The sequence below is a fragment of the Amblyraja radiata genome, chromosome 32 (assembly GCF_010909765.2).
Source record: "Amblyraja radiata isolate CabotCenter1 chromosome 32, sAmbRad1.1.pri, whole genome shotgun sequence".
In the NCBI taxonomy this organism is placed as follows: domain Eukaryota; kingdom Metazoa; phylum Chordata; class Chondrichthyes; order Rajiformes; family Rajidae; genus Amblyraja; species Amblyraja radiata.
In genome coordinates this window covers 7,725,365-7,740,609 of record NC_045987.1, presented here as the reverse complement: position 1 = coordinate 7,740,609, position 15,245 = coordinate 7,725,365, and the positions used below count along the sequence as shown (strand labels likewise).

General features: G+C 44.2%; 1 protein-coding gene and 1 long non-coding RNA gene across 2 annotated transcripts; both read left to right on the top strand.

Moving 5' to 3' along the window:
- The first annotated feature begins 571 nt into the window (after nucleotides 1–571).
- Nucleotides 572–9,810, top strand: ntmt1 (N-terminal Xaa-Pro-Lys N-methyltransferase 1). The gene is made up of 4 exons (XM_033048660.1): nucleotides 572–755; nucleotides 4,041–4,252; nucleotides 5,648–5,900; nucleotides 8,861–9,810. Exons 2-4 carry the CDS (start codon nucleotides 4,091–4,093, stop codon nucleotides 9,115–9,117), a joined length of 672 nt encoding a protein of 223 aa, XP_032904551.1. The 5' UTR covers nucleotides 572–755; nucleotides 4,041–4,090; the 3' UTR covers nucleotides 9,118–9,810.
- Nucleotides 5,911–6,523, top strand: LOC116990731. The gene is made up of 2 exons (XR_004416621.1): nucleotides 5,911–6,006; nucleotides 6,480–6,523. It is a non-coding gene; the product is annotated as an uncharacterized LOC116990731 (long non-coding RNA).
- Nucleotides 9,811–15,245: the final 5,435 nt, after the last annotated feature.

Genomic DNA, 15,245 nt, shown 5'->3' with positions numbered 1-15,245 from the left:
GTACAGGTATATGTATAGGAAGGATTTCGAGGAATATGGGCCAAACACAGGTCTCACCCATGACCATGGGCACAACTGCAGATAGATACATGACATACTCAACAGAAAGGAGAACAAGAAAGGGAAATGATATGCAAATCCCATTCGCCAGAACAGATATTTATAAGAACTCATTCTTTGTAAGAACCTTAACGGAATGGAATAAACTAGACAACAGTATAGTCAAATCACCTTCACTAGACAGTTTTAAGGGGGCACTAACAGCACATTAGTATGCACAACACATCCAAGTTGGCGATATGCAGGGTACTGCCCTACAGTCTACAAATTCAGAAGATTCATGAATCTGAAGAAGAGTTCCGACACGAAACGTCACTCATTCCTTTTTTCCCCCACAGATGTTGCCTGACCCGCTGAGTTACTCCAGCATTTTGTGTCCATTACAGACAAAGTGGAATAGCTTAGATGGGGCACCTTGAATGAGTCGGGCCGAAGGGCCAGCTGAGTGACTCCATGTGGCTGAGTGGCTCTATCGGCGTGACGTCATAAGGACGCGTCGCCATAGCAACCGTGGTGGGGATGTGAGTACGCGCTGACGTCACGGGGCGGGCGCGCTGACGTCACGGTGGGCGGGGGGGGGGCGCTCCTCGTGCAGTGGCCGTTAGTCGGCAGACGGCAGCCTGCGGCCTTCGGGAGCTGCCGGCGCCTCAGCACCACGTCCGCCCGTGTGGAAGCTTCTGGAAACAACACGGAGGGTAGGCAGCCTGTCTCCCGCGTCCGTTCCCTCTGCCTCGCCACACGGGCCGCCCCCTACACTCCCCCCCCTCCCTATGCTTCCCCGTTCCCTGCCCTCCTCTGCTCCCAGTCGCCCAGCCTTTCCGTCCACAGCGACCCTCACTCACTCACTCTGCAGCGGCTCTCCCCTCCTCCACTAGCACTCCCTCCCTCTCCACCACTCCTCCGCTCCCCATGCAGTTGTCCCGGTCGGACCGTCCCCCCACCGCCAGACGCCCCCCACCCCCATGTTGGAGCCCCATGGAGGGTCTTTACTTCTCTAACACTGTCCTCTGGAAAGGTTCACAGACCCCACCACCTCATGTCGAGCTGCCGAGGTGGGAGCTTTCCCGATTTAGCCTTGGAATTCACTGGGAAGCAAGCAGGCTCCTCGCCATCTGTCCCGACCCACAGTTGCTGAAACACTCAGACTATTCTGGGAGTTGACGTGTCCCCATTCACTGCGGATCCTGCCTGTCTGTGCCATCATCCTCCGCTGAACCCTTTGCTGCGATTCAGAAAACTGCATCGTTTTCACTCTTCCACTTGCGACTTTTAACTTTCCAACCTCTGACTAACCTTCCTATAACGCTCCACAAGGAAATAATTTAATTACTGTCTGTTTGATGGATTCACTGTGACCCGGCAATGATTTGTGCTCTGAAGTGGAATCAAATATCTGAATGGATATTTTCATTTTACATGTTCTCTACCTACAGAAATCCCCAGTTTATTTAAAAAATATTTAATAGCTTTCGCAACAATTCAAAATTCTGCAGACATTTTTTGTTTTTGTGATTTAAAAAAAACTATTTATGATCTCATAATCTGTTAGAACATGATCAATAACCTAATCATACATCCTGATTATCCATCACACCTTAAATATCTAGTATTGGAAGGCCTATGACTTAAGATTGTCATAAATCCAATAACGTAAAATCTTCAAATTTAAACCTTACTCCATTACTTCTACTAATATTCACCGGTTGCAGTGTCTCCCCCCTCCGAGGGTCTGTTTCTGACCATACCACATGCCTTAACCTCTGTCTTATTTTGGAAAGTTCATAAGTAATAGAAGTGGAATTAGGCCATTTGGCCAATCAAGTCTACTCCGCCATTCAATTATGGCTGATCTATATCTCCCTCCTAACCCTCTTCTCCCCATAACCCCTGACACCACTGGAGGGGGAAGGGAAGTCAAGTATTGTCAATCAACAAGCTTTCTGAGCTGAGCTTTGTCAGCTGTTTTGAATGTCACCTTCACAGAAGGGCTGCCAAACTGTGTTTGTGCATTAAATCTGTAACAACAGCATTCCAACATGATAGAAATAAGAATCAAAATGGGGATACTCATCATGTTGGACAGCATCTGTTAAGAAAGAAATAATGTTTTGAGTTCATCGGAAGTGTAAAATGAGAAAGTAAGTGTGTTTTAAGTTGACGAGGGGGAGAATTGGAGCAAACCAAGGAATATTTGTGATAGACTATGGTTGTCCAGGTGATATAATTGCTCTCATTGAGTTTCAAAATGGGAAATGAATGCTTGTTAATTATCGCTGTTCTGCTCAGGGAACGTTATTAGTAGGAGATAAATGACAGTAATAGAAAGCAAATACTTGTTGGTACTGAGATACAGATCCGAAGCAGAGGACATGGGTTTGGGGGGGGGAGGAGATTTAATAGGAACCTGAGGGGCAACTTTTTTACACAAAGGGTGGCAAAGGTATATGTAGTGAGCTACCAGAGGAGGTAGTTGGCGGGTACAATCAGAATAGTACTTTATTTGCCAAGTATGTTTTGCAACATACGAGGAATTTAATTTGCCAAGTCAGTCATACAAATAAAAAGCAACAGAACACCGAAACCACATTTTAACATGAACATCCACCACAGTAACTCCTACACATTCCTCACTGCGATGGAAGGTGAAATAAAGTTCAAGTCCCTTCCCTTTGTTCTCCCGTGGTCGGGGACCTTGAGCCCTCCGTTGACGGGACGATCTTGACTCCCGTCGGGGCTGGTCGAACCTTCTGCGTCGTTGGAGCTTCCCGACTCGGCCTCTCCCGAGACTGCGAGCTCTTGATGGTAAGTCCGCAGGCTGCGGTTGGAGCGATCCCGGGCAATGGATCAGCTCCGATGTTAAGTCCACGCCCCGCGGTGGGGCTCACGACAGTCCGAGGAGGCCTCCAGCTCCATCGATGGAAGGCCGCAGAGCTCCCGGACAATGCGATCTGAAAATTAATCACATCTCCGGCAAGGTAATAATCTGAAAAAAAGGTTCCCCCGATCCCCTCCCCTTCCCCCCCACATAAGACAAACCAGAGAACATTAAAACAAACTTTCAACAAACACTAAAAATTAAAAAAATATGAAACATCGAACGGACTGCCGGCGGAGCAGCCATCGTACGGTGCCCCCGGTGGTATCATATTTATAAAACATTTGGACAGGTGCATAGATAGGATAGGTTTAGAAGGATATGGGTTAAACACAGGCAGGTAGGACTAGTCTAGGTGGGGCATGTTGGTCGGCATGAAATGGGGCCTTCAGCAAGTCGAGCTGAAGGCCCCATTTCCATGCTGTATGACTCCAGTACTCTATGAATGTTGCTGATTCCCTCGCTATAATCTCGCAGTATTCTAATCTACTTTTAAAATCCTGGGAAGCAACCAATCTGGTCCTGGAGATGAGGTGATCCTTGGTGTGCAGAATGTCTTCATTTCTGTTATGGTGTATCAAATTATTTTGATCAATTTGCATTCCTAATGCAAGATGTTACGCATGCTATTTTCTGCTCCAAATACTGACGATTCATCATAACCACCATCTCCTTATTTTCATTATTTGGGTGAAATTGTGCAGTTTCTTTTTGTAGCTTTTTCAATCTGCTGTTTTGCTGTTCTTTACATGACTCGCATTTGCCAAAATCTGTCCTATCTTTTGAAACGTTATTTATTTTAATTTTAGTTTATTTCATTAGTCATCCAAGGCACCTAGAGCCAAAGTTATCATTGATTAAGATCATGGCAGAGTTTTTGAATCAATTTAATTTTGCTGTCCTGTTCCTATATCCCTTGATTTAATTCACAAAGGGGCTTATTGGTATGCTGGCAGTTCTGTGCACTGCATGATTATGTTGCTTATAGTATATGGAAATCTAAGGTTTCTCCATAAAGTGATCCCGCTCATTATATCTGTGTAGTTACAGCTTAAATATGAAGGAATTATTTATCATTTCCCTTTCTGCTCCTTCCCATCAACAGGCTTCTAGTTTTATTTCAAATTTCACTTGTTTGAGTTGGAGCTCTGCATTATGAATGCCGATGTGATTGGTGATGAGGAAGGATTCTACTCCAGAGCTGAGAAATACTGGAAGAACATCCCCCCAACAGTGGATGGCATGTTGGGAGGATATGGGCATATCTCCAACATTGACATCAATTCTTCCAAGAGGTTTCTGAAGCGGTTTATTGGGGTGAGTCTCCATGAACATCTGTGCAGGAATATCTTTTGTATGTTCTTAAACATTTGTCCCTGCCAAGCACCATATTCCCCTCTTCCCCCTGTCCACTAAACCCCTCCCCACACACAAACAAAAGCTGCACGAACTTTTGACTTTTATGACTAAACCAGCTTTAGGTCTCATTTTGGCAAATCGTTTAGCTGTCGAAATGTGTGGGTGAAATAATGTTAGAACAAATGATGGAAAACAGATGGTTATAACTGAATGTTTAGGAAGGAACTGCAGATGCTGGTTTACACCGAAGATAGACACAAAATGCTGGAGTAACCTATTCGAAGATGCTGCCTGTCCCGCTGAATTACTCCAGCATTTTGTGTCTATCTTCAGTCATAACTGAATAGAGCTTTCATTTTGTTCATTCACAAAAAATTGTGGCCACACCGTTTATCATGCTGCTGGTTAGGTTATTTTCCAAGTTTCTGATAATTCATGTGCTCAATTACAATGTAATATCTTCCATGAATCATTATATCTTCCCCTAAAATCTTCATTGTTGAAAGAAAATCTGTCAAGTAGCCTCTGTGGAAAGAGAAACCATTCAGTTTCGGGCCAGCAACACTTCCCCAAAACGAGGGTGAGTAGACTGGAGGGCTTACAGTTCAAAACCACAGCTAGGGAGAGGGACATTTAAGAGAAAAAAAGCCTATATGGAGATGTTAAGATAGGTCAGGTAGTTTGGAGCATGAGAACTGACAGTTAGCAAGGCATTTTAAAGAGGGACAGAAGGGGATATAAGCATAATAATGGGAAACAATAGGAGAGCAATTCACCTAAAGTTGGAACATTCAGTGTTCCTTCCAGAAGATTGCAAAGTGCCCAGACTGAAGATAAGATATTGTTCTATTAGGTTACTTTGGTCCTCACCATATCGGTGAGAAAGGCTGCAGACAGACAGTTTGGAATCGAAGTGGAATTGATAATTAAAGTGGCTCGCCATGGTAGGCTCAGGATCGTCCCTGCAGACTGAATGCAGGGGACCTGCAAAATGATCACCCAATATGCGTTTTGCTTCTTCAATGTAGAGGAGACCAAATTGTGAAGTTTGAAGTAACTTTTATTCTTTAATGAATTTTTTTAAAGAAAGATTATTCATTTGGTAAAACTGCTATGTATAAATTTTGCCCTTTTGTTCCTAAATTGCGACAGTAACTGATGTTTTTGAAATAAAATAATTGAAGGTAGTTCTGGAGATATTCTGTTTGATCTGCTGTACGCTTCCAGCATTTTCTGTTTTTCTACCATGGTTAGAACTCCAGTATAGGCAGAGAGCTATACGTTTCAGGCTACAGGAATATACAACATCCTGCGCTACTGCTGCTGGTTCAAGCTGTTTTCTGTTCTCAACAGGAAGGATCTGGGAAAGCAGGGGCTAGCTGTGCACTGGACTGTGGTGCTGGGATCGGCAGAATCACGAAACGATTGCTTCTGCCCTTGTTTAAAGTCGTTGACATGGTGGATGTGACAGAAGACTTCCTGGCCAAGGCCAAGACCCACCTGGGGGAGGAGGGCAAACGCGTAGGCAACTATTTCTGCTGTGGTTTGCAAGACTTCATCCCCCAACCCCAGCGATACGATGTCATCTGGATCCAATGGGTGATCGGTATGTTGACCAAAACTGATAGGGATGGGTTTGGAGGAGAGATGGAAATTGAACCAAGGCTGCAGCCTCTATTTTAAGCAGAGAATTGGTTTTGAGAATACTGAAGGTAGAAGCAGATGTAGGCTGTTGGTTCTTCTGAACTTTCTCCATCATTCAGTGTGATCATCCACCTTAGCACCCTGTTTTCATCTTTGGTCCATACCCGTTGATCTCCTTAGCATTAAGAAATATACCTCCTTCCTTCTTGAATATAATTAATTGACCTATACTGATGCCTTTGGTAGAGAAGTCCACAGGTTCACAATCCTCTGACTGAGAAAATCTATGGTATAAATAGTACATCACCTATCCTGAGGTTAAAATCACTCATTCTGGACACTCCAGCCAACACAAAATCATCTTTATGTCTTGAAAATCAAAATAACTGCAGATGCTAAAAATATGCAATTTGAAAAGCAGAAAATGCAGGAAATTTCTCTTTTAAAAAAAAATCTGAAACTATCGTTTATTTCATGCAGAAACTGCTGTATTTGCAGTAGTTTGCTTGTATCCCCAAGATCTGTTGTATTTACTCACCAGATTGCAGTTCAGGGGTGCAGTGCTGCTCTGGCACCTCTGTTTGGGGAAAAAAAAAAAATGGGAATTTTAACCAGCGGGTGTGTGGTCGGGGTAACCTGGTTGAAAGAGTGGGAAGTGGAAGACCCTTCACTACTGAGGTTCCCTGTAGGAGGGGGAGGGGAGCAGTAGGACCCAGCAGAGTCAGATCACACGCTGCCTGCATCGTGGAGGTTGTGGGCCATGTGCTGAGCTTGAAACTCTGGTGAGGTGACGGCTCTGACCCGCTGATGGCCGGAGGAGAGGGTTGGCGAAGTCGCTGGTGGAGGCCCGTGGGGTGGTTGGAGTAGAGATACGGGTCGGCGGCAGCAGCTGCATCGGTGGCCCCGGGGAGACAGTGAAGGTTGGCAACAGCGGCGGTGGCCCCAGGGAGGTGGTGGGAGTCGGCAACCACGGCAGTTTCGGTGGTCCGGGCCTGGGTTTGGCCGGGAAGGCGGTGAGGGTCAGAGAGGCAGCGAATGTTGGCGCTGCTCCTCGTGATGACCATCTCAGCCTCGTGGTGGTCGGGCAGGCGGCGCCGCGGTCCAGAGATGGAACTCCAGACGGGCGATCGAGTCAAGGAGGGTCGGTGGAGGGACTGGTCTGGCGGCAGGCAAGATTGTGATCCTTGGTAGAGTCCAGATAGGCGAGGAAGCGTTTGTTGAAGGTGTGGAGTGTGAAGGTGTGGAAATGAAGTAGAGTTGTGGTCCATTGCAGGTGTGAGTGGGTGTGTGTCTGTGTCTGTGTCTCTCCAGAACTGCGGGAGAGTGAGGGCGAGTCGGTGCCCCTGTTTGACAGCTCTGGCACCTAAAAAAATAGCACTGCAGCACTGTTGCAGATATACTGGAGCCAAATAAGGACAATCACAATAGCACCACTGGGAGCAAATGACCTTATTTTGCCTGGTCTCTTAGCATTATTAAGTTACATTAATAGAAGTAAATTGGAAAATCATGCCTCCAATGAATGATGCAAACTGCAAAAGCACATGCATTGGCATTTAATACTGTCACTACCACAGTCACGTCAGAAACCAGCACCACTGCGTCACTAATGTTTTCAATGATGATGAATGAAGGACTACCACAGCCGATCTTGTGTTCAACTATTATCATAGAATTGTGCGAGATGCCAACTGCCTCCCTGAACTACTTCCCAACCATAACCTAGAACTTTGAATGCAATAGTTTATTAGGTAGCCAATTGTCAGATATGATTTTATTCCATTGGGTGCCTAGACATTCAGGATCACAAGGTGGCAAGACTTGGTAAAAGGGGGCAGTTGAGCCTGATTGTCCTCTCCCAAGCTGAATGTGGCTAACTGAACACACAGCTGGGCAGCTATTGATGTTTGTATCTCAGTAGCACATCGGGTAGTGAAATAACCAATGGATATAATTAGTTCTGAGACTTGACCTTGTGGAAATGAGAGGCTGCTTCTAATTTTCCAACAGTTGGTTAAATCGGGTTTTTCACTTTCTTTTTACTGGGCAGAGATTACAAAAGTAAAGAGATAAGGTTGAACCTTTACAAATAAAGGATTGGTTAGGCCTCGTACGCAGATATCTATATCTATATTACTAAAACTCTTTGTTTGTGCCGGCAATGTGTCACTCTGCTCTGCTTTTTCCTATCTTCTTCCAAACGCTGCGCCACAGCCTTCATAATCTTCAGATATTCTACTCACATTTTTCCCGTCGGAGTGATAAACATCTTCCCATTGCATTCCGACCTATATTTCCGAAGTAATTCATGATTTAAAGTTTCAAAAAAAGCCTAAACCGCTTTCTCAGAGAGCGTCCAGTGATGATGTTACAATGCTTCTCACAGTGCACCAATCACAATGGGCTCTCAAGCTGTCCAGGCCCTGGCGCTGCTCTATGACCTGGGTAGGTCCTGGGGCAGGGAATGGGAGTGAGGGGAGGAGGAGGAGGGAAATGAGGAGGCAACCACGGCAGTTTCGGTGGTCCGGACCTGGGTTTGGCCGGGAAGGCGGTGAGGGTCGGAGTAGTGTAGAAAGGTCAAGGGGAGATGTAAGAGATATCTAAAATCGCAATGGTTTTAAAAAAGAATGAGGATTCCAATCGCGGAAGTATCTAATCAGAGGATACCAATTTGGTTTAATTGTCAAAAGTACTCTTCTGATTCTGGAACGCTGTCTGAAGGAAACAAATGTAGTACCTTTGAAAATAGTATCAAGTATTTATTAAATTCTATGTAAAAATTGCAAGCCAGTGGAAAAGAGCAGAAGGAAGTGGGTCTGTGCTATCATTATGATTGTGTGAATATAGGCCAGAGCGTGAACCATATTAATGCAGTTGTGACAACTTTTTCTGTAGCTTATAGTCTCTTTGGGCTTGTTGCAGGACACCTGACTGACGATCATCTTGCCCAGTTCCTCAAGAGGTGTCAGAAAGGACTTCGGCCAAATGGAATAATCTGCGTGAAGGACAACGTGAGCCAGGAGGGGGTGATTGAGGACGAGGTGGACAGTAGCGTCTGCCGGGAGTTGAGCACCCTGCACACCATTGTGCAGCTGGCAGGACTCAATGTGTTGGCAGAGGAAAAGCAGGAAGAATTCCCCGATGAAATTTATCAGGTGTACAGTCTGGCTCTGAGATGAAGCAAGCCTTATCCACGGGTAGGGGGATGGGTGGTGAATGGGTATAGAGTCTAAGGGGAGGGGAAAATAACAAGAGTGGCACACAGCTCTAAGACTTTGCATTTAATTGAAATAAAACACAGCGAGGAGACTGCAAACTGAATTTGACTTTATTCCTGAAAGGCAGCTCCCACCATCGACCAAGTGAATAAATCTGATGATCAATAAACTCAGAACAAGCACTTACCTGCAGGATGCTGAGTCATGGCTTCAGGATTAATGGCCATGGCTGGAATCTAGTTAGCTGCAACTAATGACATAATGTTTCTTCAGATATTCCAACGAAGAGGAGGAAGAATGAAAATGTTTTACATTTCTGAATTCAGTTTGGCACCTAGAATGAACGGGAAATCTTGACTGCTTTTTTTTTTTAAGAGTAAAACAATCTATTCTATACGGGCTTCTGCATTTGCCTGTAAAACAGCTGCTGAACTTAAAGTTTAATTATTCCTCTCTCACTCTTGCTTCCTCTCTCCCTTGCCCTCTAAACAACACTCGTTTACACCCACCCACCCTCTGCATTTGACCATGCTGTGTTTCATGTTCAGAAAGGCATACAAACCTCATTCTAAGATGCAAGAGATTTCTTTCCATTTTCAAACAATGCAATTCATCAGAAACCATAATTTATTAAATAAATTATTTTTGTGTGAAGTCTGTGTTTTGTCATTCAGCAGAATTGTCTTTCTGGTACAGACCTGTTGGTGACAGCAGAATCTTCTCTTGAGTACTTGCCTGTAATGAAGTGTGTTTTTCCAATGCCAAGCTTGTTTGTTTATAGTCTCTTCAACTCCCTGACTATTAAACATAAACTTCTTGTCTCATCTCTGGCCATAGTTCAGGATGACCTGCCAAAGCAATGCTGAAGGGGTGCTGCTTTGTGAAACAAATGAACTTTCAGATAAGACCAAGGGTCTGTTTGTTCGTTCATTTGGACATTTTCAGACGATTGTTCGGTGGTTACTGGCACATTAATGGACGTTTAGTCTGGCAATTAAAACTCTAAATGTGATTCACACAACTTTTTATAGTAGGATTTAGTGGTGAATCATTTAAACTCCTCTGTTATATGAATGCAAATAACAACATTCCTTGGCTCCAAATATCTTTGAACATTCCCTGATGTTGGAATAACAAGTCATAGTGAGCCATCTTGCAAGCCTTCTGTCCAATCACATTGCTCTGGCCAAGTTAATGTGAATCAAAATTAAAGGAGTCCATGATCCCAGCAATGATTGGATTAACATATGTAAAATGTCTGAAAGTTCTGGGCCTGTACTCGCTGGAGTTTAGAAGGATGAGGAGAACGGGATCTCATTGAAGCCTACTGGATAATGAAAGGCCTAGATAGAGTGGGCATGTCTCAGAATAAAATAATATAACTGTAGAATGGAGATGAGGAAGAATATCTTTAGCCAGAGGGTGGTGTATCTGGAATTCATTGCCACGGACTACCGTGGAGGCCAAAACATTGAGTATTTTTAAGACTTAGTTTGATAGGTCCTTGATTAGGAAAGGCATCAAAGGCCATGGGGAGAAGGCAAAAGAAGCGGTTGAGAGGGGGAAAATAGCAGCCATCATTGAATGGTGGAGTAGACTTGATGGGCTGAATGGCCTCATTCTGCTCCTATGTCTTATGGTCTTAAAATATAATTGTTGTTTGCACATTTAGCTGAGGCTACATCTTTGCCTTCTCTGCTTTGTCTCTGTTCTGCTAACTTTGTTTTTATTACCCAGACTATTTGGTCAAAGATTTATCCCATTCTCTGCATCTGTTTACATGGAGTCAAGATGGAGTTCTCTTTTTTTTATGTTAGGACTACTGGAAAAAAAAGAATTGATGTTAAATCATAATGCATTCTAACTTGCCCAAAAATCCAACATCCATATTTTGTATTTCTTGGGAGTTATTATGGTATCCTGGCTAATATTTAATTCTTCAAATTGGACAGTTCAGGTAAATCGATCAAAGGACCAAATCAGATTATTGTAGACTATCCTGTTTAGGAGAGTTAGAAATCCCAGAAATGTATTAAAACAGTGTAGGAGGTCCTGGAGCTCCTTATCTCAACAATGCTGTGGGATAACCTTCATTGCATGTTCCACAGTATTTCAAGGTGACTACTCTAAATTACAGACCATTTAGAAATGAAGCACTTCATCCAATTGGCAGTAGACATCACCAACCTGCTTTGTCAAAATCCTTGGTACACAAAATTGCTGGGGAAACTCAGCGGGTGCAGCAGCATCTATGGAGCGAAGGAAATAGGCGACGTTTAGGTCCGAAACCCTTCTTCAGACCTTGACTCCATCCTATCCCCCTTGGTCAAATCCCTCCCCACCTATGTTCTAGACACCTCAGACACTCTCCGCCGCCTCCACGCATTCCACTCTCTGGGCCCTCACCCCCTCATCTTCACCATGGATGTCCGGTCACTCTACACCTCCATCCCCCACCAGGATGGCCTCGGAGCCCTCCGGTTCTTCCTCGACCAGAGGAGCAACCTATACCCAGCCACTGACACTCTCCTCCGCTTAGCGGAGTTGGTCCTCACCCTCAACAACTTTACATTTGACTCCTCCCATTAAATCACAACCTTGTCAAAATCCTTGATGTGACTGGAAAATATAAAACTTGCACAATCTGGATTCTGGCCTTTAATGCAAGATCAATAGATTTTTCTTTTGGGAGTGGGTGTTTTAAGTGGTAGGTCTTTGCAAACCAATGCAATCTTCATTGTGCTTTCACAGCATATGCATTTGGTCAGAAATTTAGCAACTTTGTCCCAGTGTTGAAAAGGCGTGGATGTATGTCCAAACCAGATCATTGTCCTGTCATTCCACAACATTGCTGCAGTGGTTTGGCAGTAATGTCAGGGGAGGAGTAGTTGACATTTGGTGAATTAAATAAAAATACCAGAAAGCAATGACCAACAAAACTCTTCCAGAACTCATCCATAACTCTTAATGTGCTCATTGACAAATTGGCTCATGCTCTTGAAGTAACTTTATTTTAAAAGTCCCACCTTTGAAAACCCCTTGATCACCAAAAGCGCCCCAATAATGGATTCTTGTTTGTTTCATATTTTTGTCTCTCTGCTGCTAGTGGTGACCATTCTGGGAACTCTAGAATCCCATTCCTAACCTCGTCCAGGTTTTTAGTACCTAACTTAATTTCTTTGATTTCTCAAATATTGCGTGATAATGCCCCCATATAACTCCTTGAAATATTTAAGTTTAGCGACTTGGAAATTCAAATTGTTTTGAGGTGCCCACTACTCATAATTATTAGCCACTCCCAAGTATATAGGCAGGCTGAATTTTCTGTTCCGTTTCTTTTTAAAAAGCTTTTTGGAACTTTTGGAAAGAACACAAAGCCTATTTTTAGTTTTCTCATTTCCTGCATGAATTGTGAGCTGCATGAAGAATAGACTCGTATTAAAAGCTTGAGGTTTGCCTAAAAATAAAATCAGTGGGGTTCCTGAACTGTCAAGTGGTTTTGAAGATGAAGACAGTGTTTCTTTGTAACAGGGTTGAGATTAACAACAGCCCGTACTTATTTGGTTTTTGTCTTGGTTCAAGTGTGATACAATTTAAGTGAGTCATCTGCACAGTTCTATCTGATTCTCTCTTATGCCATCCAGGTTACTGAGAAAGTGGTTGAAAATCATTTTCTGTGCAGATGTAAAGTGGTTTAAACCAGCTGTTGGAGACATCAAAGATATTGGGCAGGGTGTGTAGAGAGTGTGGTCCAGGATTGATTGGGTGGTGGGGAGTAGGACTGTGCACCATTCTCATTAGAAACAGCTGCATAGCAACTGCAAATGGATTCTGGTCTTTTGCCAACCTAATTTTGCTTTGCAAAAAGCATTCCTAGCATTTGGCTGATAACTAGTTGAGTTTTTATTTCAACCGGACTGATACGAGTGTAATGCCTCGCTGAGCTGATTCTAGAATTAGTGGAGGTCTATTCAAGCAAGTCTCAACCATCATTGCATCCAGGCTCATATTTAAGTTGCACAATTCATCCTGAATAAGATCTATTCCTTCAGTGTGGCTAGGTTGAAATTATGGAAACACCCAGACCTCCCACATCTGATGCCTTTCTGGGATTGATCACCTTCATCACATAGATGCCAGTGGTTAAGGCTGCTCACTGTCAGGGGGCTAAAATATCAGCAATGCACAAAGCCCAAATATGAACGAACTACTTACGCAAATTCGATCAACATATTTGAATAACTTTGTAAAATAACTGGATAGACTTGATGAATTTTGCCATAATGCTTGGTTCTACAATTTTGTTCCAATCAATTTTGTGATATAAATGGCTGTGATGTTACAAAAGCAAACGTTGCATTCAAACCATTATGTACCGATAGTGCATACACAAATTGGCTGCCAAATTTCTTTGCAGTAGTTGAAAATAATATGAAAACATTTGGAACAATTTGAGGTTTCAGGTCCTGGTCTTCTTCTTCGAGTCCGTTGCAATCTCAGATGTCGTTCTGCCAGTATCTGGCGCAGGTCACAGCTGGTCGGGTCGGTTCAGCCAGGTCCTGGGGGCTGCACTGGGGGGCGTCGTCACACTCCAGTAGGTGGGACATTGTCTGTACTGCTCCACAGCTGCATGTGTCTCTTCTGCCTGGTAGTTCCATGCTTTCATAAGTGCTTTGCACCTCCCCTGCTCCACTCGTAATCTGTTGAGGGTCTTCCAGGTTGGCCATGGGAGGTCGTGCCCGCTGGCGAGGCATTCAGTCGGAGTGATTCCTCTCCATCCAGTCGTGGGCTCGTGTGTTGAGCTGGTTCCATTCATCTTTCCAGATGTTGGTCCTTGCTGTTTCTTTGGTTGTCTGGAGAGGTGGGACTGTCTGCAAGAAACTGGCTCTGGATTTCAGTCGGGGTGGAGGTGCTGTGTGTCCGTGCAGGGGGTGCCTGGTATCGATCTCCTGTGCTCTCCGCTTGTCTTGGGCGACGATGGATCGTCTGATATGGGGGGGGGCAACACCAGCTAGGGCGTAGAGGCACGGGACTGGCGTTGTCTTTATGCATCCCGTGATAATGCGGCAGGTGTCGTTGAGGGCTGTGTCCCCAGTTTGGTGTGGTCCTGGTGGCATTCAGGGAGATTTTCAGGAATAAAATAACACACAGTATTTTCCAAACAAAAAGACCTGTGGCAACGTGCAATTCTTTATTTGAACCACCACAGCACACAAGAACCTTGCCCCAGCCCACAGCAACATAATTGAAATACTGTATTCAAAAACATGATTGAGGTTAAAGTCACTGAGGGCTCATAGCTAAAGTAGGTACATGTAGTTGAAATATATATCAGCTACATCCAGCTGGTGGTATAATCTGGACTGAAGGGTTGCCTTCTATTCCCAAATTCTGAGATGCTAACTTCCTAACAACAACATCCATATTTTGAACATAATCATGAGAATTTCATTTCATGGAATCTTGGGATCCACTTCTTAATCCTCCAGGAAAAGCAGATCATTCCCACATGCCAACTTGACTAGAAGTTCTGCATGTACATATATCTGGTGCTTCATTCTATTGCATTGCCCAATTCAGATATTCACTTAATTCCAGCCACCCATTTATGTCACCACAAGAGGGCAGTAATCACCTTGTTGACCCAGAACTGAGGTGAGCTGTATAGAAAGAAAGAACTGCATATGTTGGTTTATTATAAAGACACAAAGTGCTGGGGTAACTCAGCGTGTCAGGCAGCATCTCTTCAGAAAAAGGTCAGGACCTGAAAAGTCACCTGTCGTTTTTCTCCAGAGATGCTGCCTGACACGCTAAGTTATTCCAGCAATTTGTACCCATCTCGAGGTGAGCTCACCAGCCTTTGGAAGCCAGAAAAAGATACAAAGTACAGGAGCAATCCAGCAGGTCAGGTAGCATATCTGGAGGACATGGATAAGTTGACTTTTCGCGTCGGGACCTTTCTTCAAACTGATTGTAATGAATCAAACTCCCTGAGATCTGGATCATTGGGACTTCTTTTGGGGAAGGTGGGACCTGTACAGAAAGGATGGGTTGCACTTGAACCCGAGGGGGACCAATATCCTGGCGGG

Bases quoted from the DNA above. Each gene is read 5' to 3' on its own strand.
- ntmt1 (XM_033048660.1), top strand. From the start codon at position 4,091: ATGAATGCCGATGTGATTGGTGATGAGGAAGGATTCTACTCCAGAGCT. The intron at 4,253-5,647 runs GTGAGTCTCCAT...TGTTCTCAACAG, and splicing joins TTCTGAAGCGGTTTATTGGG to GAAGGATCTGGGAAAGCAGG. The intron at 5,901-8,860 runs GTATGTTGACCA...GGCTTGTTGCAG, and splicing joins CTGGATCCAATGGGTGATCG to GACACCTGACTGACGATCAT.